This window comes from Mustela lutreola, chromosome 6, assembly GCF_030435805.1.
Source record: "Mustela lutreola isolate mMusLut2 chromosome 6, mMusLut2.pri, whole genome shotgun sequence".
NCBI lineage: Eukaryota > Metazoa > Chordata > Mammalia > Carnivora > Mustelidae > Mustela > Mustela lutreola.
The window spans coordinates 46,281,846-46,306,814 of NC_081295.1; the positions used below are offsets into that span (position 1 = coordinate 46,281,846).

At 36.1% G+C, this 24,969-nt stretch overlaps 1 protein-coding gene across 1 annotated transcript in view; it reads left to right on the forward strand.

Moving 5' to 3' along the window:
- Positions 1-24,969, forward strand: part of ME1 (malic enzyme 1) — a 203,760-nt gene that overhangs the window by 74,177 nt on the left and 104,614 nt on the right. The window contains exon 6 of the mRNA XM_059177184.1: positions 12,946-13,049. Coding sequence (XP_059033167.1) covers positions 12,946-13,049 — 104 coding nt within the window. The remainder of the gene's footprint in view (positions 1-12,945; positions 13,050-24,969) is intronic.

A 24,969-nucleotide genomic window follows, 5' to 3' on the forward strand; every position in this document is an offset into this window, starting at 1 on the left:
CTAAATTAGAACATAATCTGATAATTTAAATAAATCTGTTATTCAAATGCTGTGTGTTATTTCTAGACATTTTTACTTATTGCTAGTGGACTGTAGGAGATATTAGGGGAAAATGAATAGTGGAATTTTAACTCTTTGATGGGTCACTAAGAATATGTTTTTAGCCTGAGAGACCTTTCCAAAACTCTTCAAATTCTGTTATATAGATTTACTTGACTTAGACAAATATTGAGCACCTACTGTCTGTTAAGGTTTAAGCAAAACCTAGATAATAATGGAGTCAATAATTTAAGATCTTGCCAGCAAGATGTTCTGAAGCCAGAAAAGAAGATACATATGTAACTAGTTTCAAAATACATTAAATGCTTAGATAAGGACATTTGGCAAACCATTAAGAACAGTCAACAAGCCATTTCTCTGCCAGTTACAATATATTGTTGTCTCTGTATTGCTGTTATCTGCTTATAACTCCCATTTTTCTATAAATCATATTTAGTAATGGTGAAATTGTATGTTAATATATGACCAGCTAGAAGTCCCTATTTTAAAAAGAGTAAATTATTTGTTCCTTTTAAAAAGATAACTTAGTTGTATGTGGAGTTGGCCACACTACAAAGTCCCCACATCTGTCTTTACTTCTGACACCAACTACAGGTTTGAGGGGAGATTCCCCAAAGCTGACCCTCAGGCTTGATAATTCACTAAAAGGAATCATAGACCCAACTTTTGTAGCAACATGGACGGGACGAGATTATGCTGAGTGAAATAAGTCAAGCAGAGAGAGTCAATTATCATATGGTTTCAATTATTTGTGGAGCATAACAAATATCATGGAGGACATGGGGAGTTAGAGAGGAGAAGGGTGTTGGGGTAAATTGGAAGGGGAGGTGAATCATGAGAGACTATGGACTCTGAAAAACAATCTGAGGGATTTGAAGTGGCGGGGAAGGGGGGGGCGGGAGGTCGGGGTACCAGGTGGTGGGTATTATAGAGGGCACGGATTGCATGGAGCACTGGGTGTGGTGAAAAAATAATGATACTGTTATGCTGAAAATAAACAAATGAAAAAAAAAAAGGAATCATAGATCTCAATGAAAGCTATTATAATCACAGTTATGGTACATTAAAGGGACAGGATACACATTAAAATCACCCAAAGGGCGGTGCCTGGGTGGCTCAGTGGGTTGAGCCTCTGCTTTCAGCTCGGGTCATGGTCCCAGGGTCCTGGGATCCAGGCCCACATGGGGCTCTCTGCTCAGTGGGGAGCCTGCTTTCCCCTCTATCTCTGCTTGCCTCTCTGCCTACTTATGATCTCTCTTTCTGTGTCAAATAAATAAAAAAATATTTTTTAAAAAATAAAAAATTAAAAAAAAAATCACCCAAAGGAAGAAATGCTTAGGGGAAAGTCTGAGAGGGTTCCAAGTGTGAAGCTTCTGTTTTCCTCTCTGTGGACTCAGGGGCAAGTTATCCTGTGGGGTTAATGTGTGAGGTTGATATGTACCCTCACTGATCAGAGTTTTTATTGGGGCTCCATTATCTAGGCATGATTAATTGATTGATTACCCATATGAACTCAAGTACCAGTTTGGCTGATTACATTTGATCTGGGGTGAGGGGCTTTGGTGATTACATTTGAACCAAAGCCCCTCACCCCAGATCACATGGTTAGTGTCTCTTGGGGCTCCCAGGCTGTGAGGTAAAATGGTCAGGCTCTATCCAAAATGGCTAAATGCTTGTGAACCAGGTCACCAGATTTATGCAAGCATTAGACTGAAATATAAGAGACAAACACACAAAAGGGAAAATAGGTCTAAATTTTAATGTTAAATAGAATGCAGTTTTTAACTCATAAAAGATTATGAATTTGATCCTTCAAACTTTTAAGGAATATAATGTGTTCCAGAGCATATGTTCCAGGGCATATGAAAATCCACACCAGCACGTCTCATTTTATGAAAAGAACATAACCTTGATATTCAAACCTGCTAAAACAAACAAACAAACAAACAAACACATAATAAGAAACTGCTAATTTGTCTCACATTTACCCATGTTCCTACCTTTACCACTTTATAGATGTGTAATCTTGAAAAAGTTACTTAACTCTTCTGTGCCTCAGTTTCCTTATGTAAAACAAGTACCTACCTTACAAAGTTGCCATGAGTTAATGCTCTTAGAGTGTTTGTGATTGTGATTGACATTTTGTAAACATTCAGTAAATGTTAGCTTTTATGCACATAGATGTGGAAGCAAAGTCCTTCATAAAATACTGGCAAACTGAATCTTGCAGAATACTTTTAATGTCAAAAACTATTCAAACCATCAGCAACATCACAATTAATAGTGGTTCTTTTTTTTTCTTTCTTTCTTTCTTAAAGATTTAGGTATTGAGAGAGAAAGAGTGTACGTTCAGGAGTGGAGGGAGGGGCAGAGTGAGAGGGAGAGAGAATCTCTAAACAGATTGCTTGCTGAGTACGGAGCCTGAAATGGGGCTCAATCCCATGAAACAGACTGTGACCTGAGCCAAAACCAAGAGTCTGATGTTTAACAGACTGTAACACCCAGGTACCCCTAGAGGCATTGTTTTAAAAAGTTATCAAGATATTTGTTATCACTATTCTCATTGTTCAGGAAGTGCTAGCCTTTGCAATAGAACTAGAAAAACAAATGGGATACTTGACTGGAAAGATCAGTTATCATTATTTATAGGTAACATGTTTATTGATGAAACCCAAGAAAATCAAGTAAAAATTGTGACCAAATTAGAGCTCTTAGTAAGGTGATTGCTTTTGGGACACACATATCAACTGTATTCTATTAACAATAATATCAGGAAGAATAGAAGCCATTTAGATTCTAAATTAACTTTTATATTGCCTAAAATAGATAGAAATGCTCCAACACATGACTTTCTTTTTCTCTTGTGAGCTATTGGAATTCAAAGTATGTTAGAACATGGTAACTTATAAGCAGTCTAACCTAAATTTTTATGTTTATAATTCTTAGTTAATACATAAGGGAGAATAGAAAAATATTTAGAGATGAGTTGTTAACACTTAATATCCTTCTTCAATTCATTCTGACACTTTATTCTTCTTATTTTGTACTGCTGCTTTACTAAAAGTCAAAGAAAATTTAATTCAATAAAATATGACGAAGTGTAAAATGTAATGGAGTTTTTATTTGCTACTTTATGTTCCATTTTCATATGTGGAAAACTGCTCTCAGTAAAAACATTCCTGTGGTTTAAAAAAAAAATTTTTTTTTCCTCCTGTGGTAAAACCTTTTAATCTCATCTCTTTTGTGAATCTCTCTCCAATTTACCTCATGATAAAAATATAAAAACAAATTGATAACATTGCTTATTTTCTTATCCAGAATACTCTAGATCTCTTTTTTTGTAAGTTAGAAACACTTTCCTCTTTTATCATAAATACCTATAGAGGAGAAATTAGGAGCCAATTGATAGGGCATTCTTCACTTGCTATAAGATCACACTTGCCTGACTTCTTTAATCTCTGCAGCTCTCACCTAAGGAATCTAAAGGAGGTTTAAAGAACAAAGACACTGATTGGGCCCCTGGCTGGCTCAGTCAGTAGTGCATGTGGCTCTTGATCTTGGGGTTTTAAGTTCAAGTCCCATATTGAGTGTAGAGATTACTTAAAAATAAAATCTTTAAAAAAAAAAAAAAGGTGGGGGTTGCCTGGGTGGCTCAGTGGGTTAAAGCCTCTGTCTTTGGCTCAGGTCATGATCCCAGGGTCCTGGGGTCAAGCCCCACATCTGGCTCTCTGCTCAGCAGGGGGCCTGCTTCCTCCTCTTTCTGCCTGCCTCTCTGCCTACTGTGATCTCTGTCTGTCAAATAAATAAATAAAATCTTAAAAAAAAAAAAAAGCCAAAGACAATGAAACCAAGCCATAAAAGTGGTTGGCTAAAAAATACTCTTATTCTTTAGGTTAATAAAACAAAGCATTTATTAGGTAGGATATTTGTGTTTTCATCTTTTTTTTTTTTTAAGATTTTATTTATTTATTTGACAGGCAGAGATCACAAGTAGGCAGAGACATCATCTGTTATTTCACAGTTCACATTTTCTTTGTTACTTGTGAAACTGTAGCTGTATACAATTTACTTCTGTTACCTGAAGTAAATTTTCTTCAGTTATCTTTTAAGAGTATACCATATTCAGTTTCTTTTAAAATCACTGTTGCAAAATCTTTTCATAGCTATTATGTTTATTATTTGTCTGCTTTTCTTTTATAAGTGGCAAATATCAAAGTTTGATATTTGATTAAAAATGTTAGTAGGTGTTCCTTATGTTCGCTACATGCTGCTTTAGGTTTTATTAAAACCTAGCAGTCTTAAAGACTGCTTCATGTGCTTCATGTATTACGTGGTGTCTTAGTTTCGTCGCGCTGTGGTAACAGTACTACAGACTGGGTGGTTCAAGAGGGTAGATATCCAAGATCAGGGTGTCCAAGGGATTAATTTTTTCTAAGGTCTCTCTCCTTGGCTTTTCTTCCTCTGGTTTTCCTTCAGTTTCTTCATATGGTCTTTCCTCTGTTTGTAATTTTTTCTTAAAAGAACACTAGTTACATTGGATTAGGACCTGCCCTTATGACCTCATTTAACTTAATTGCCTCTTTAAAGACTGTTTGCAAATACAGTCATATTCTGAGGTTTGGGGAGTTAGGACCTCAACATATGACTTTGGTGAGGACCCAATTTGGGCCATAACATTTGGTTAATGCTCAAGAGGGCATGGGCAGTTGTTTTTGCATAGTTATTCTTCATTTATTAAATCAATGTTCCAGGTCTCAGATATCTGATTCTGGTTTTATGTTTAGTCTGACCTTTAGTTCATGTATACAGTGTTTTTAGATCTAGAATCCTTGCTGGAACTTGAACTCACAAAGTTGAAGCCTCCTATCATTTAGAAAGTTCACTCTTATGTTCCAGAAAATACCCTTTATATTTGGCATGAACTGGCTATGATGGAGAGAAACTGAAGAAAAGAAAAACCTGATAGACTTTCTGTCACATGTAGCTGCCATATGTCAGAGACTAGTGTTGGCACTAAAATGTGGCCCATGTGAGTTTTCTATTGCTACCATAAAAAGTTATGACAAACTCAGTGGCTTTAAACAACACAAATATATGATATTATAGTTCTAAAGGTCACAAGTCTGACACAAGTCTCAAACGGCTAAAATCATGAAAGGTGTCCACAGGGTTGTGTTTCACAGCCTGTCTTTTCCAGCTTCTAGAGACCCTCCTCTGTTCTTTGGTTCATGGTGCTTTTTTCCATTTTCAAGCCAGCAGTGTAGTATCTTTCTGGCTCTACTTCTGTCGTCACAGCTCTTTCTTTGAGTACAGCCAGGAAAGACTTTTCCCTCTCAAGGACTCACCCTTAATCACATCTGCAGTCTCTTTTGCCACATAAGGTAACATATTTACAAGTTAAAAGGATGGGGGAAGTCATTATTCTGCTTACCATGAAGTCCCAGCTAGAATGTCATGACGTGCCCTCGCCCTCCTCTCACACACGTGCCCTCCCCCTCCTCACACGTGTGTCCTCCCCCTCCTCTCACACGTGTGCCCTCCCCCTCCTCACACACATGTGCCCTCCCCTGCTCTTACACGCGTGCCCTCCCCTCCTCTCACACAGTTGCCTTCCCCCTCCTCACACGTGTGCCCTCCCCATCCTCCCACACGCGTGCCCTCCCTCTCCTCACACACATGTGCCCGCCCCTTCCTCTCACACAGTTGCCTTCCCCCTCCTCTCACACGCATGTCCTCCCCCTTCTCACACGCGTGCCCTCCCCCTCCTCTCACACACTTCTTTTCTGTCTTTTTCCTTTCACAGTATGGAATTTCTTGTCATTGCAGAGAAGTGATCCTGCACTGGAATGAGCACTAGTCATTTCATAAAGCAAGAGGAGAAAAGATTACTTAGTTTCCAGGCTTTCAGCTTAGAGTGTGGTGTGTTTTTTCTTCTTTATCTATTTTTATTTCACCTTCTCTAAATTAGGTGATAATGGATCATATCAAGAATTTCTTTGTTTTTTGAAATACTACACCAATGCTTTGGGAACAAGGTGGGGTCTTTCTTCAGTTTGGCTTTATATGCACTGAAACTATCCAGAAGTCCTTGGAATTTGTGGTGTATTTTAGGAATACCCATTATATAAACTAAAATAGACAAGGTATTTACCTGAGACAGGAACCTTTTGGGAAGTAGAATACTTTTATTTTAACTTAATAATATAAATTTGAAATTACTCGTTCTCAATATATGTTCCATGAACCAATCACTTTAGAATCACCCGGGGCATGTGTTAAAAATACCAAATCCTGGGCATTGCTCCAGACTTACTGAATCACAGTCAAATTTTAATCATTTTTATTTCTACCACTTTTTAACATTCATGCTAGCTCATATGCTTGCTGACATTTAAAGTGTTGATTTTATGCAATATTTAAAATTTTATGCCTCAGACTCTTGGCTAAATGTTGGCAGTTAGTTTCCTTTTATTTATTTATTTATTTGACAGAGAGAAAGAGAGAGAGAGAGAGAGAGAACGGAAGGGAGAGAGAGTCTGAGGCATACTCCACACTGAGCACAGAGCCTGACACAGGACTCAGTTCCATGATTGTAAGATCATGATCTTAGCTGAAGCCAAGAGTCAGATGCTTACCACCACCCAAGCAGTTAGTTTCCTTAATTGTATTGATTATATGAGCCAGAAAAACAGCCAAAATTATATATCCTTTACAGAACCTGATTTTTTTAAAAAAAAGATTTTATTTATTTATTTGAGACCGATGCGGGGCTCAATCCCAGGACCCTGGGATCATGACCTGAGCTGAAGGCAGAGGCTTAACCCATTGAGCCACCCAGGCGCCCCTCAGAACCTGTTATTTTCATTTGAAAATGAGTAAATGGCAATGAAGAAGATGATCATCTGTATATTATAAATAAAATTTTAAAGTAAATGCTGAAGTGGGGAATATTCATAACATTATGGCAGATAAACAATAATGTTCTTAATATTCAGAGAACATTTTCAAGACAGTAAGAAAAGTCAAATATGAAATATAAAATTGCCTAAGGGCATAAGGGCGCAGATAATTTACAAATGAAGAAATAAAAATGGTCAATAAACATAATAAACATCCAAAAGTGTTAAAAGAGAAATACAGGTGAATGCTGCTTGACATTTTGTATATGAAAATATATGTATTTATTTTTATATATCTAACATTTGCATATTATATATTTATGTGTATATTTCATATACATCTACACATATATATGGAAAGATACTTTTACTTGATTTTGCAACAAAATAGATACACAGATGTTTCCTGACTTATGATGGTTTGACTTCTGATTTTTGGATTTGACAAAGGTGCCAAAACGATACGCATTCAGTAGAAACCATACTTCAGATTTTGAATTTTGATCTTTTTTCAGGCTGTGGTATGAGGTATGATCTCACTCGTGATGCTGGTTAAAGGCAACAAGTTACTGGTCAGCCATGTGGTCAGGAGGTTAAACAGCCACTACACTTACAACCATCCTGTATCCAGACAACCATCCTGTTTTTCAGTATACTAGTCAAGAAATTACATGAGATACCAGCGTGTTATTAAAAATGGGCTTTTTGTCGATGATTGTGCCCAAGTGTAGCCCAATATAAGTGTTCTGAGCACATTTAAGGGAGGCTCGACTAAGATATGATGTTCATTTAGTGAGGTGTATTAAATGCATTTTTAACCTGAAGTGTTTTCAGTTTATGATGGGCTTATTGGGATGTAATTCTATTGTAAGTTCAGGAAGATTTATACTTAGATGTCCCTAGGTTGAGAGATTAAATTTGTTCATCCTCTCTAGGAGGGCAGAGTTTTAATACAGTTTGCAAGCTTTTAAAATGTTCATCTAGTGACATGAAAACTTTCTAAATATATTGCTCTGTGAAAAGGGTTATAAAACAGTCTATGATATTGTTGCACATTTAGAAGATAGTATTCTGCATGCATAAACATATGGAAAAGGACCTAGAAGAATATTTATCAAGATGCTAATAGTGGGTAGAGATTACTGGTATTCTTTGTTTTTAATTTTACTTTTCAGTCCTCTCAAATTTTCTGATAGGTAATATTGCTTTTTTGATGATAAAGAAGACCTTAAAATATTTTTAAAAAATTTTCCTGACTACCAAAATTTTGTTATTTATTTTATTTTATTTTTTTAATTTTATTTTTCATTTGAGAGAGAGAATGAGAGACACAGAGAGAGCATGAGATGGGAGAGGGTCAGAGGGAAAAGCAGATATACTTCTGAGCCCCAAGACTGTTGTAGGACTCAATCCTGGGACTCCAGGATCATGAGCTGAGCAGAGGGCAGTCGGTTAAGCAACTGAGCCACCCAGGCACCCAAATTTTTGTAATTTATTGAAAAAAGCTGAATACAGAATATTTAGGGTATTCTGACAAAGTCAGTACAGGACACAGGATAAAAATCATTAAATTCAGGACATGTCCCTGTATATAGAATGCCTGGCAACCCTAAACATACACCAAGGTGTATTTAGGAATGAAAAATAAATTACTTTTTTCATTTTGCTTTCTTTCTTTCTTATTTATTTATTTATGTTTTGCTTTTTTTTCATTTGTAAGAAAATATTTTTTAATTCTCAAACTGGATTAGAAAGGTAGGAATGTGAAAAAGGAGCAAGGTGAGAGTTGATAATGATTTCTATTAGCATTAAGTAAATAAATACTTCAAATAAAAGTTTCCAAGATTCCAAAATTGAGCGATTGCTAATCATAAGTAATGACCTTCACCAATGTATTCCCCCCTTATCTCCTTTTTGGAACTCTTCTATTGCTATATATTTTTGTCTTACTATTTTTTCCCTACTCTTTTTCCTTCTTTCATGCTTGTAAATCCATAGTGACACCACGTATATTGTATGTGACAATTGTTGCTAAAAGAAGTCTAACTTTTTTTTAAGTCCTTGCTTAATTTCAAGTCTTTCATTTATTTTCCAACAAAGATCCCTTAAATGTGTACTTGAGAAGTTTTTAATCCGATGAATTAGTATCACTTCTGTGCCAGGCTATTTGGTGGATGGAGCCATTATCAAAACTGGGTAATCTTGTTAAATTGCTTTTTGTAGATACTAATTTTTTTGGTCAGTAAGATTTCCAAGAATGCCCTCATTATTCAAGGCTTAATTATCGTGAAATTTTTAAAAGACAGTAAGTTTGGCAGGGACATTGTGACTGAAAGAATTTTATAACTTCCTGATTTAATTCAAAGATAACAAGATAAAGTGTTCATAAATCCTCATAATTGACTCTTCATTGTTGTCAGACTTCTTAATGATACACACTTTAATTATTAGCATGGGAAAGAATGAGAGAAAAGGCAAAACACATTATCATCTTTTCTCAATTATGTGCTTTGTCTAATTCATACTGTAGAAATCCAAATACATTCCAGACGTGGAGAAAGTGTTCTTATTCTGGCAGCCATTGGTAGCTCATTGGTGCTTCAACCCCGTATGTTCAGCAGCCTGCCAGTGGACTGTTTTCAGTCCTCACAAAACAGCTGGGCTTTATAACAGCACTGTTTTGGATTTTACATTTCATCTGAAATACATTTATGTGATTAAATATGTTAACTTACAGCTAGCTGGAAAGCCTTAACTCATTGCTATGCAGTATATTATAAGTGGGATGACCCACTTATATTGGGTCTATTGGCCCAATAGACCCAATTGGGTCTATTGGGTGTATACTGAGTCTATTGGCCAAACCGTTGAAAGAGGATGCTATTAATAATTATACCAGGACAATAGGTATGAACTGGGCTGTAATTTCTATTGGCTCTAGGCAAATCCCAACTCAGATCATTTAAATGGTTTAACCTTTTAACATTATAAGACCTGCAAAAACATATCATTTTTCCATAGCAAACCACCCCCAAAATTAGTGACTTAAAACAGTTATTATTTTATTAATGTTTATGATTCACTAGGATTGCTAGGAAGGCCAGGATGCTTGGCACAGCCTTTCTCCATTGTCCTTCACAAATTGTTCACAGTCCACATGTAAAATATGCACATCTCCATCCTAGGTTCCCAGAAGTTTCATCACACTAATAACAGAGTTCAGAGTCCTGTCATCTAAATAAGTTCTAGATGCAAATGAAGCTTCTTGTGATCTGCCCGTTGGGGTGGCTCCTCATTGTAGTTCGATGGAGACAGGGATGGAATAATCATAATCCACACTTCAATTTGAAATGGATGAATGGAAATCATATTGCCCTCAGTGGTTCATGGCAATTCTGAATTGCCCCTGAACTCAAGTTGCCAGGCCACCTACCCTGAAGGCACGGGATATTTTTTAAATGGGGCTTCGTTCTGTTTCCTTAGAATGGTTCTGTAGTTCGTTGTTCTTTTAGGCCTTTGGGTCTGCTCTCTGAGCTCCTGGGTCTGTCCTTTGAGATATCTCTCCTTTTCCATAAGAAATGGTGGTTTTGGCGCTCAACAGCTTTCTCTGTCTGCTTTCCGCCTGTGGAAAGTCGGGGGCGCAGATAAGAATGTTCATTTTGAAGTGTCTGTACCAAATCATCCAAATAGTACAGCACCCTTAAATTTTTCTTAAGCTTTCTATGTATCAGACTAATGTTTACGCTGTTAGAGGAAGGACTTACTCATCATTCTTTTTAGAACAGACTTCCCTATATTGACTAGCATGTCCGTGTGTGCAGAACCAGCTCTTTTTAGCAAACCAGGATGGTTTTTTGGGCTCCACTTTAAATCCACTTTAATGATTTAAAGTAAGTTTCACAAAACTTGTTACAACCACACACTTGATTTTTGACGCCAGACCTTATTTTACTTTGGAAATTCTTTACAAGCAAGTCCTGTGCTTTCCATGTTCTCTTTAAATTTTGCTCACAAGCTGAACATTTTCTTCTTCATCTCATCCCCTGTTTTAACTTTATTATACTATGGCAAGTCAGTGTACATATTTGGCATTCTGCCTGGATATCTCTTTCACCAGATTCACAATTCTTTCGGTATATTGTTTTTTCAGGTCACTGAAGATGACAGTGTGTCTATTACATGACATAGACTGTAATTTTTTTTTTTCTGGCCCATAGAAACAGTTTGTCTTTTAAAACTTCATTCAGCAATATTTTGTAGTTTCCACTGTATAAGACTTACACATTTTTCTGAAATATGTCCTTGTGAATTCTATGTTTTGGAATGATATTGTAAATGGAGTTGTGTATTTTATTTCATTTTCAACTGCTCATTGCTAGATAGTTGATTTGTATATATTGGTCTTAGAGCCCATGATTGTGTTAAGTTCACATATTTTTTCTAGTGGATTATTTTGTATGTAGATTTCTAAATATTTTTCATGTTCATGATCATGCATATACAAATAAAAAGTTTACTTTCTTCTTTCTAATACATATTCTTGTATTTTCTTTTTCTTGCCTTATTGTAATGGCTAGGTTCTCCAATGTCATGTTGAATAGAAGTGGCAAGAGTAGATATCCTTGGGATGCCTGGGTGGCTCAGTCATTAAGCATCTGCCTTTACTCAGGTCATGATCCCAGGGTCCTGGGACCAAGTCCCGCATCGGGCTTCTTGCTCAGTGGGGATTCTGCTTCTCCCTCTGCCTGCCATTCCCCCAACTTGTGCACTCTCTCCCTCTGACAAATAAATAAATAAAATCTTTTATTAAAAAAGAGTAGATATTCTTGTCTTGTTTCCAGTTTAGGGAAATAGCATTCAATCTTTCACTGTGAAATATGTTGTTAGCTGTGGGTTTTTTCTCAGATGCCCGCTATTAGGTTGAGGAAGTTCATTTCTATTCCTAGTTTACTGGGAGCTTTTGTTATGTATTTTATAGTATATAAATTATACCATATACTAAAACTTGTAAGAGTAATGTCTTATATCTATCAGTTTTAGAAAAAACTTGAACTTTGTAAAGTTTTAAAAGTTTAAGAAAACTTTAGTTAAGGCTAAAAATTTATTATTAACATCATCCAGCTAATATACTAAAGGTATAATCAAAATGTTTGTTGATTTTTGCTTTCAGAAACAAAGAAAATCTAAGAAAAGAATTGGTATCTTTCCACTTCCTAAACTAATATAATATTTCAAAACTCAGTATTACTTTTCTATGTGAAAAACTTTGCTTGTAAAATGAGAATTGAACTTTTCTAATTAGCACCACTAAAAGCTTTTAATTCCTTTTATTTCTGCCAGATAAAACAGAATGTTTTAATATTTAAGAATTCTTTTTCCGGGGCACCTGGGTGGCTCAGTGGGTTAAAGCCTCTGCCTTCGGCTCAGGTCGTGATCCCAGGGTCCTGGGATCAAGCCCCGCATCGGGCTCTCTGCTCAGCCAGGGAGCCTGCTTCCTCCTCTCTCTCTCTGCCTGCCTCTCTGCCTACTTGTAATCTCTGTCTGTCAAATAAATAAATAAAATCTTAAAAAAAAATTCTTTTTCCTATTTGACATATACTCTGGACATATTCTGTGTAATACAAAATAATACTGTAGTAATAATTCTCACTTAGTATTGCAAGATTTTTTTTCCATTTCTGTACATCAGTAGATGAGGAAACTGAGCTCAGAAAGTGTGAATGAGGGGTGTCTGGGTGGCTCAGTGGGTTAAGCCGCTGCCTTCGGCTCAGGTCATGATCTCAGGGTCCTGGGATCTAGTCCCGAATCAGGCTCTCTGCTCAGCAGGGAGCTTGCTTCCCTTCCTCTCTCTCTGCCTGCCTCTCTGTCTACTTGTGATCTCTCTCTATATATATCAAATAAATAAATAAAATCTTAAAAAAAAAAAAAAAGAAAGTGTGAATGACATCCCTATGGTTTCTATATCTGTGGTAACTTTTTTTAATAGGATTTACTCAAAGATCCGTTGTACATTGGGCTACGGCAGAGAAGAGTGAGAGGTCCTGAATATGATGAATTTTTGGATGAATTCATGGAGGCAGTTTCTTCCAAGTATGTATAATCTTTATTTTATTTATATTTGAATTGAATTTCAAAAATTTCAAGATAACCTAACATAATGAACTATAGAAGGTGTCCAAGCTTGGTGTAGTATATTTAGTAATTAGAAGTGATTTATATGAAATGCATACACACACAGTCTTAATTATTAGTGACCTAAAGATAAAGTCATGCATCTATCTCAAAAAATGTTGTCTTTGTTGTTGTTCCTGAAGATACTTTTATGAAAATGTTTAGATTGTGTGGTTATTGAAACACATGATTATGGTGAATGAGACACTGGTCACTGACCAAATTACCTGAGCAAGCTATTTTATGATTGGCAGTCTGTACTTTGTTTCTGGCTGCTAATAAAATGTGGTTTCCAGTCATCTTTGTGGGTATATCTGACCCTTTTGTTGTAGGTAGTGGGGATTGAGTGTGAGTTCGTATAATCCACAAGTCCAGAATGATGTTTAAGAACCAAGACATCCAATTACAATTCATGAGTCTCCGATTAAGTCTATACTATTTGATTAAAATGCATTACTCTATTACACCTATTTTAAGTAACATTTAATTGTGGGCCAAGTGCTACTATGAAGTTTTCCAATTTTTTTTTTTCTTTCAGCAAAGAGACTTCCATAAGTTAGTAAAGTATTCTGAGAGAATTTTGTCACACTAATGGGACAGCCATCCCATTTGTTATTGTGCAGCCACAGAAACCATGGGCTATTTTAAAACCTGTATGTTGCCTTGGTTTTTCATAGAAATAAACTCATCAGTAGAATCAGCTGTAACTAGAGACATAGTTTGGGGTTTTTTTTTATTATAAGGTTTAATTTTAAGAAGTTGTATGCAACAGCAGAAAGTGCTTTCGTCAGCTTGCACAATATTTAGAATGCGTTGACTCTCTCATTGCCTAAGGTTTCAAGGCAGAGTATATTTGCCAGTTAGTATGGGCTACTTTTTAAAAACATAGGCCTGATTTATTTATTGTTGTTATTAGCTTATTTGGTTAAGCTGTACTTATTCATAGAAATAGTTGAGGAACTGTACAGTTTAACCTCAAGATTGCATGGTACAGTTAATTGCTAGTAGTTTCTTATATAAAATGTAATGTTTTGAAATTACCCATAACTCTTTAGATAGCAGTGTTAATTGGGAGATTATGTAGAGAACATTGCAATGTTATGTAAAATAAAAAGAAAATCCAGGTCTTATCATGTTTGTCTTTATTGTCTATTTGTGTAAGTAGAGTCTATATATACAACTTGAGTATACTTTCAAAGAAGCTGTTAAACAAGAGTATGAACATAGTTTATATGGCTTATATACTTAAGTGCTGATGAAATGAAAAGAAAATAATTCCATTTGGAATCAATGAGAAGCTTTCCTCAGAAAATGAGATTTGAGCTAATTTTGAATGCTCTGTGTCAATATAGAGTCAGTAAAGCTTTTTTTTTTTTTTTTTTCAAATAGTGAATTGAAGGATTACCTAAGATCTTTGGTAAAGAAATGATGATTGACATAGGGGCGCCTGGGTGGCTCAGTCAGATAAGCATCTGGCTTCAGCTCAGGTCATGATCCGGGAGTCATGGGATCGAGCCCCACGTCGGGGCCCCTGCTCGGTGGGGAGTCTGCTTCTCCCTCTGCCTTCTGTGTGCTCTGTCTCTCCAAAAAAAAAAAAAAAAAAAAAAGAAATGATGATTGACAAAATCAGTAATTTTAAATGCAGAGTATACCTATACATCAGGAGTTCTACCATAGATTCTTCCCAGAGAAGATTCACAAAGACTTTTCAAAAGTAGTTTCTAGCATGCTGCTGCTTTGGGAAAAGTTTTGTAGAAGTGACACCTAACATTACCCAATTAAATTGGGAAGTGGTCCTGAAGATAAGCCCAAGATTATTTAAAAAGAAAATGTAACCTAAATTCAAAGTGAAAAATGACTGTTGCAAGTTGAGTTACTCAGGAATCCCATTCTAAGATGGCGTTAAGGAGTGCCCTTAGAATGAACCCCTTTGGAAGGTGGGGGGACAGAAGGGGTGGATAAAGGGAGAAGGATAAGGTAGATGATGGTAGTGGATAAAGTGAGAAGTTGGGCTTTAGCATAGCACCACCAACAGCCTTGGACAATTTCATTAGAATCATTCCTGTGTGCCAGTTAGGTACTTAAGGGGAAACTACTTTCTGCCTCTCTCTACCGCACCATACTTTGCTGCTGTTTTTACTTACTGCATTCGCAGGGTTGGGTGGGGCAGTTTCAGATTCTTCCTCTTAACTTTCTTCATAATATACTCTTTACCTCATAGGCCACGGACTTGATATGGGTGTTGTGGCAGTTACTAATAGTGTTAGTCTATTCCAATCATACATTTGGGGACTGAGAAAATCACCAGGTCAGTCTGTGGTGCTAATTAATGGGACCCATTATGAGCTAGACTTTGGCCAAGGCTCCATTTATTACTGATTTCCAAATGCCTTTACTCTAATGAGGAGGGTGATGGCATATAGAGGCTTTTGGTCTTCTGGTATCACTGTCAACTCTGTGGCCTTGAAATGTTTGGGTATTCCCTGCCCCCAGAGCATAGTTACCTGAATAAAGAGCTGTAGGTCCCACTGGAGAACGTTTGAGGGAATTATTACCCCATATTCTTACCATGGTGTTGCAGTTTCTTTCCTTCTGGATTTTTGGCTTCTTACATTAGAGGGTTCTGAGTCCAAAAATTCGCTGAGGCATGGTAGTTGAAAAAGATATGGTGACTTCGTTGGGACAACTTCCCTCAGATTTGTTCATTCATTCTTGATTTATTTTGATTGTACACATTCACTGGTAGACTTGTCAGCTGTCTGTTTTGTACCTGGGGATGCTGTATCCTTTAAACTACCTCAATAATTCTCTGTGTGTCAGCCCCCCACTATGATAATTGGGTTCTTATGATAATTGGGTTCTCCTGGCTTCTCATGGCTTCTGATTCTCATCTGGACCTATCATCCCCGTTGCTATCAATGAGCCCAGTTCTAGAACAGCATTCCCTTCTGTCAGTTCTGGCTTTCAGAAGAGAATCGCCACAGAATTTGTTAATATGGATATCTTCTCACTGGTATCTTCCTTATGGCTTTGGTAAATGGTGTGGTAAATTGTGTGTTTCCTGGGTCCTCAGGGAGAACATAATATCTGATGGGTTTTCTGGCCTTACATAGCACTTGTATTCTAGAATGTACTCTCAGAGCTTTGTGATCCCCTCTTCTGCCATCTGCCATAGCATTTCTGGCATTTCAACAACATTTAATAGGAGTCATTACTTTCCCCATGTTTCCAGGAACCACTCTAACAAGTCAGTTTATGCCATCTGAGATTCTTACCGGTTGTAAATCCTATAGTTCAGGAGAGTATCTCAAATCAATAAACTTTTTCTTATCTAACTAATGGTTAAATTCTAACCTCTTTGAGCAAACACACTCAGAAATTAATCACATATATACTCTTCTGGTTAATATAAACCAGCTAGATCTTGCAGTTCCTTTGTAGAATATCCTCTTTCTTTCTTTGTTAGGCCTAATATGTCCTAGTTGGGTTATATTGTGACATAACCCTTCTTATGGGCCTGTGGGTCTGGAGAGGAGGTGAAGGTAGATGAAAGTTAGGGTGGTACATGTTGTCTGAGGAGGAAGAAGCTTCTGTGTATAGGATTCCCAAGGAGGAAAGGGCAGACCATTTTTGTGGCTTCAGAAAGTTTTAGGGAATCTGGGAATTCAAGATTTGGGGAGGCATCAAACCAAATATCTCCTGTGTCAGGATCCAACCAGGATCCTGACTTAGCAGGCCTGCCTTGCTGAAGTTTGTGAGTATTTGAATACTGTGATGATTAATCTTTATTCGTGGTGATTAGCTCTCTCCAGCCAGAAGCTGTAGAATCTGAGAGCATTTTTATATCTACTTGGGAGGTCCTCTGGTTTTTACATTGATGATTGCTTGTCCTCAACTTTTTGTGATCTTTTCCTGTTGTCCATATAGTTAGTATTTCTGCTGTATTTCTCAAACACCTCACACATCATTCTAGCTAAAGAGTTCCCTTCTGCAGATATACTGTCTGACCCTACTATGGTGAGAGTTGGAACAGTTGGACTGTCCCCTGTGCCGGGCATTACAAGTAGACAGAGAGGCAGGCAGAGAGAGAGAGAGGGAAGCAGGCTCTCTGCTCAGCAGGGAGCCCGATGCGGGACTCGATCCCAGGACCCTGGGATCATGACCTGAGCCGAAGGCAGCGGCTTAACCCACTGAGCCACCCAGGTGCCCCTGATTAATTTTTACTTGTTAAAAGTCAAGCACTGTGTTTGGTTCTGGGGATATAGGGATGAATAAGACAAAAATAATCCTTTTCATATAGCTTGTTCTTTGCTAGAATAGACAGATAACAAATGAACAAGTGAATAATAAAATGAAACAATGAAATCGTAATAAATATAACAGAGACAAATTGCTGTCTAAGAATAATATGTGACTTAATTTATGTAAATCTGGTGAATATTATTGTTATCTCTTTTTTTGAGCACAGACTTTACTTTTCTTCTGTTTACTTTATTAATTGATATGGTTATCTCTTTTATGAAGTTTATTGCCAAAATCCTTACACTTTTTCAGTAATGATGCTTTTGACAATTAACATGAACTCTTTGATTATACCTAGGTAAATTAATAAACAGTGGGAAAACTGAATTCAGAAAGCACTGATTAATTAGACTGGATATTAATTAGCATCTCCAGTGGAATACTACAGATCTGTTTTCCTGGAACTTGCCTTTTCAACAGTTTTATCAATTGGGCCTAGTATTTCTATATCTTATAGGTTAAGCAAATAATCCTAAGGAAAGAAAAAGGAAATAATCCTAAATAAGGAATGAATTTTATGCCCAAATAGGTTCACTGAGCATTTTTATTACATGATTTTCCAGAATAGACCCCTCTCTTCGGTTTTCTTCTACCTCAGTGATTGCTCTAATACACTTTCTTCAACTTATTTATTCTCATCCCTCTAAGCTCTCTACTTCAGAGTGCTTCAGGTCTGGAGCTTGAAACCCTTTTCTTTACTCTCTATCCTCACTTCCTCGGGGACATCATCTAGTCATTCATCCTTTTTTTTTGAAAAATTTTCAATTTTTTTAAATTATTGAAGTATAGTTGACATACAATGTTATGTTAGTTTCATTTTTTTAAGTAAATTACATACAGTGTTCTATTAGTTACATACAGTGTTCTATTAGTTACATACAGTGTTCTATTAGTTTCATACAGTGTTCTATTAGTTACATACAGTGTTCTATTAGTTTCAGGTGTACAGTGTAGTGGGTCAACAATTCTATACATTACTCAGTGCTAACCATGGTAAGTATACTCTTAGTCCTCACCACCCATTCACCCTCCTCCCCTCTGGTAACCATCAGTTTGTTCTCTATAGTTCAGAGTCTGCTTCTTGATTTGTCTCTTTCTGTCTTTTTTATTCCTTTGCTCATTTTTTTGTTTCTTAAATTCCACACATTTGTCTTTCTCTGACTGACTTATTTCACTTACCATTAAACTCTCTATCTCCATCCATGTAGTTGCAAATGGCAAGATTTCATTGTTTTTCGTGGCTGAAAAATATTCTTCTGTGTATACAGATACCACATCTTTATTCATTTATCAGTCGATGGACACTTGGGCTGCCCAATGCACTTTGGGTATTTTTTTTTTTTTTTAATATTTTTTACTTACTTGAGAGAGAGAGAGAAAACACACAAGTGGAAGAGGCAGAGGGAGAGAGAGAGAATCTCAGGCAGACTGTGCCAAGTGCAGAGCCCAATGCAGGGCTCAGTCTAACCACCATGAGATCTTGACCTGAGATGAAACCAAGAGTCAGATACTTAACCCAGTGTGCTACCCAGGTGTCCCATAGTTTGGCCTTTATAAATAATGCTGCAATAAATATGGGAGTACATGTATCCCTTTGAATTAATGTTTTTGTATTTTTGGATAAATACACGGTGATATAATTACTGGATCATGGGGTAGTTCTATTTTTAACATTTTTGAGTTTCAGGTGGACAACACAATGATTCAACAATTCTATACATTACACAGTTCTCACCATGGTGAGCGTCATCACCATCTTCACTATACAACGTTATTATAATTTTATTGACTATTTTCTCAATGCTGTACTTTTCATCCTGGTGACTTTTTTATCTTATAACTGGAAGTTCCTACCTCTTAATCCCCTTTATGTGCTTCATCCATTCCCATATCCCCCTCTTGTCTGGCAACCACCAGTTCGTTTTCTGAGCTATTTCTGTTTTTGTTGTTGCTATTGTTTTGGTTGTGTGTTCAGTTTTTTAAAAAAATTAAAGCATGGTTGACTCACAATGTTATATTAGTTTCAGATGTACCACATAGCATTTCAACAACTCTATACATTATGCTATGCTCATCACAGTCACGATCTGTCACCATCCACTATTATACTACCATCAACTGTATTGCTTATGTTGTACTTTTTGTCCCTGTGACTTACACAGTCCATAGCTGGAAGCCTGTATCTCTCCTTCTCCTTCCCCTATATTGCCCCTCCCTCCACCCCCTTCTCTTCTTGGCAACTACCAGTTTGTTCTCTGTATGTATGGGACTGTTCCTGCTTTTTTTGTTTTTTGTTTGTTTGGCTTCTTAGGTTTCCCATATAAGTGAAATCATATAGTATTTGTCTTTCTCTGTCTGTCTTATTTCATTTAACCTAATACTCTCTAGGTCCATTCATATTCTCACAGTTGGCAAGATCTCATTCTTTTTATGGCTGAGTAATATTCCATTGTGTACATACACCACATCTTCTTTACCTATTCATCTATCAATGGGCACTTGGGTTGCTTCCATATCTTGGCTATTGTAAATAATGCACAGTGATCACAGGAGTAAATATATCTTTTCAAATTAGTATTTTCATATTCTTTAAATAAATATCCATAGGTTGAATAGCTGGATTATATTCTAGATGTATTCCTAAATTTTTGAGAAATCTATACTGTTTTCCAGTATGGCTACAGCAATTTACATTCCCTGTTTTCCACATCTTCTCTAAGACTTGTCTTTTTTTGGCGAGGGGTGATTGTCATTCTAATGGGTGTGAGGTGGTAGCTCATTTCCCAGATGATCAGTGATTTTTGAACATCCTTTCATGTATCTGTTTGCCATCTGTATGTCTTCTTTGGAACAAGGTCAATTCAGATCTTCTGCCCATTTCTAATCAGATTGTTTGATTTTTTTTTAATTGTTGACTGTATGAATTCTTTGTTTATTTTGGATATTAATCTCATCAGATTTATGATTTTCAGGGTTTGTTTTCTCATTCAGTAGGTTGACTTTTTGTTTTTATTGTGGGTTTCTTTCACTGTGCATAAACTTTTTAGTTTGATATAGTCCCAATTATTTATTTTGACTTTTGTTTCCCTTGCCTTTGGAGTCAGATCCAGAAACAGATTGCTAAGACCATTGTCATGGGGTTTACTGCATATGTCTTCTAGGAATTTTAAATTTCAGGTCTCACATTCAAGTCTTTAATCCATTTTAAGTTAATTTTTATGGATTTTGTGTAATAGCGTTCTAGTTTCATTTCTCTTCTTTTTTTTCTTTCTTTGTTTTTTTTGGCACATGACTGTTTGTCTATCTTCCCAGCACCCCTTATTGAAGAGACTATGCTTTATTTTATGCTCTTGGTTCCTTTGCCATAAGTTGTCTGTTAAGTGTGCATTTATTTCTAGGTTCTTGATTCTGTTCTATTGATCTGTATGTCAGTTTTTATGCCAGTACGACCTTGTAGTATAGTTTAAATCAGGGAGCATGATACCTCCGGCATTGTTTTTATTTCCCAGCATTGCTTTGCTTATTTGGGATTTCTTGTGGTTCTATACAAATTTTAGAATTACTTGTTTTAGTTCAATGATAGATGGCATTGGAATTTTCATAGAGATTGCATTGAATCTGTAAATTGCCTTGGGTATTATGGACATTTAATTTCTTAAATTCCACATATGAGTGAAATCATATGGTATTTGTCTTTCTCTGACTTATTTCACTTAGCATAATACACCCTAGTTCTATCCACGTTGTTCAAATGGCAAGAGTTAATTTTTTAAAATTTCCATTGTGTATATATACTACATATTCTTCATCCATTCATCTGTCAATGGACATCTGGGCTCTTTCCATATTTTGGCAGTTGTGGACATTGCTGTTATAAACATTGGGGGGCACGTGCCCCTTTGAATAACTGTTTTGTATCCTCTGGATGAATACCTAGGAGTGTAATTGCTGGGTCATAGGGTAGTTCTACTTTTAACTTTTTGAGGAACCTCCATACTGTTTTCCAGAGTAGCTGCACCAGCTTGCATTCCCACCAACAGTGTAAGAGGGTTCCCCTTTCTCTGTATCCTTGCCAACATCTTTTGTTTCCTGAGTTGTTAATTTTAGCCATTTTGACTGGTGTGTGGTAGTATCTTGTTGTGGCTTTGATTTGTATTTCCCTGATGCCAAGTAATGTTGAGGGTTTTTTTTCTTTTTTTTTTCTTTCTTTCTTGGTTTTTTTTTTTTTTTTTTTTTTTTTTTTAATGTCTGTTAGCCATTTGGATGTCTTCTTTAGACAAATGTGTGTTCATGTCTTTTGTTCATTTCTTGACTGGATTTTTTTGTTCTTTGGGTATTGAGTTTCATGGGTTCTTTATAGATCTTGGATACTAGCCCTTTATTTGATAGTCATTTGCAACTGTCTTCTCTTGTTCCTTTTAGTTCCTCTGTTGTGCAAAAGTTTTTTATCCTGATGAAGTCCCAATAGTTCATTTTTGCCTCTGGAGACACTTCAACAAGAAGCTGCTGTGGCCAAGATCACAGAGGTTACTGCCTGTGTTTTCCTTTAGGATTTTCATGGATTCCTGTCTCACATATAGGTCCTTCATCCTTTTTGAATTTATTTTTGTGTATGATGTAAGAAAGTGGTCCAGCTTCCTTCTTTTGCATATAGCTGTCCAATTTTCCCAGCACCATTTGTTGAAGAGATAATCTTATTTTCATTAGATATTCTTTCTTGTGTTCTTGAAGATTAGTTGACCATAATGTTGAGGGTCCTCTTCTGGGTTCTCTCTTCTGTTCCATTGATCATTGTGTCTGTTATTGTGCCAGTACCATACTGTTTTGATTTTTACAACTTGAAGTAATACAGCTTGAAGTCTGGAATTCTGATACCTCCAGCTTTAATTTTCTTTTTCAGCAGTACTTTTGCTATTCATGGTCTTTTCTGGTTTCATACAAATTTTAGAATTGTTTGCTCCAGCTCTGTGCAAAATGCTGGTATCATTTTGATAGGGATTACATTATATGTGCAGAATGCTTTGGGTAGTATAGACATTTTAACAATATTTGTTCTTGTGCAATCAATGAGCATGGAATGTTCTTCCGGTTGTGTACTTACGCAATTTCTTTCATAAGTGTTCTATAGTTTTCAGAGTACAAAATTATTTCCTCTCATTCATGAGCATAGAATATCTTTCCATTTATTTTGGTCTTCTTCGGTTTTCTTTTTTCCTTCTTCTTCTTCAGTTTCTCTCATCAGTGTCTTATAGTCTTCAGTGTGCAAGTCTTTCATTTCCTTGGTTAAATTTATTACTAGATTTTTTTTAAAGATGCAATTTTAAATGAGATTGTTTTCTTAATTTCTCCTCTGGTAGTTTATTATAGTATATAAACACCACAGATTTCTGTATATCAGTCTTATATCTTATAACAGTTTTGTATTCTACAACAATTTTTTGGTAAAGAATTTATGGTTTCTGCATATAGTATTACAGCATGTACAAATAGAGATGGTTTTATTTCATTCCTTTCCAATTTGGACGCCTTTTATTTTTTTCAAGTCTATTGTGGCTAGAACTTTCCAATACTATGTTGAATGTAAGTGGTAAGAGTGGCCATCCTTGGGTGCCTGGGTGGCTCAGTGGGTTAAGCTGCTGCCTTCGGCTCGGGTCATGATCTCAGGGTCCTGGGATCGAGTCCCGCATTGGGCTCTCTGCTCAGCAGAGAGCCTGCTTTCCTCTCTCTCTCTCTCTCTCTGCCTGCCTCTCTGCCTGCTTGTGATCGCTCTCTGTCAAATAAATAAATAAAATCTTTAAAAAAAAAAAAAAAAAAAGAGTGGCCATCCTTGTCTCATTCCTGATTTTAGAGGAAAAGTTTTCAGCTTTTTGCCATTAAGTGTTATTCATTGTGGGTTTGTCATATATAGCCTTTATTATGTTGAACTGTATTCTATCTATATTCATTTTGTTGAGAATTTTTATCATAATTGATGTTGAATTTTGTCAAATGCTTTTTCTCCATCTTTTGAGGTGATTGTATGATTTTTACTCTTCATTTTGTTAATGTTCTGTGTCACTTTGATTTGCAGATGTTGAACCCTTTTTGCATCCCTGGAGTAAATCCCACTTGATCATGCTGTATAATTCTTTTAATGTTTTGTTGAAATTGGTTTGCTAATATTTGTTGACAGTTTTTGCCTCTATGCTCATCAAGAATATTGTCTGAAATTTCCCTTTTTCTGTGGTGTCCTTATCTGGTTTTGGTTTTAAGGTAGTGATGGTCTTGTAAAATGAGTTTTGAAGTGTTTAGTTCTCTTCAATTTGTTTTGGAAGAGTTTAGAAGGATAAATATTACCTCTTTTTTGAATATTTGGTAGAATTAACCAGTGAAACTGTCTGATCCTAGGCTTTTCTTTCTTGGGAGGTTTCTGATTACTGATTCAGTCTTCTTACTAGAAATTGATTTATTCAGATTTTATATTTCTTTATGATTCTGTCTTGGAAAATTGTGCATTTCTGGAAATTTAGCCGTTTGTTCTAGTTTGTCCAATCTGTTGTGTAATTATTTATTGTAGTCTCTTATAATACTTTGTATTTCTGTAATTGCTTTTTCATTTCTAATTTTATGTGAGCCCCCCCCCTTTTTTCTTGGATTGTCTAGCTAAAAGTTTGTCAGTATTGTTTATCCTTTCAAAGAATCAGCTCTTATTTCATTGACCATTTTTATTGAATTTTTAGTCTCTGTTTCACTTATTTCTGTTCTGATCTTTAGTGTTTTGTTCCCTCTCCTAACTTTAGGCTTCATTTGTTCTTTTGCTAATTCCTTTAAGTGTGAAGTTAGATATTTATTTGAGAGTTTTCTTGTTTCTTTAGGTAAACCTGTATCACTATGAACTTCCTTCTTACAACTACTTTTGCTGCATCCATAGATTTTGGTATATTGTGTTTCTGATTTCATTTGTGTCTAGCTATTTCCTGATTTTTCCTTTGATTTATATGATGGCCCATTGGTTTTTCAGCAACATGTTGTTTAATCTTCACATATAGTTTTTCCAGTTTTCTCCTTGTAATTGATTTTTAGTTCATACCATTGTAGTTAGAAAAGATACTTGATATAATTTCAGTCTTCTCAAATTTATTGAGACTTGTTTTGTGACAGTACATATGATCACCCCTGGAGAATTTTCCACAAGCACTTCAGAAAAATGTGTGTATTTTTCCTGCTTTTAAATGGAATATTCTGGATATATCTATGAAGTTCATCTGGTCTAATGTGTCATTTAAGGCCATTGTTTCCTTACTAATTTTTTGTGTGGATGATCTCTCCATTGATGTAAGGGGGATGTTAAAAGCCCTTACTATTATTGTATTGCTGTCAATTTCTTCCTTTAGCTTTGATAGTATCTGCTATATATGTTTTGGTGCTCCTATGTTGGATGCATATGTATTTATAAATGTTGTATCTTCTTGCCAGATTGACTCCTGTATCATTATGTAGTGTTCTTCTTTGTCCTTTATTACATTGTTTAAGTCTGTTTTGTCTGAGTATAGCTACA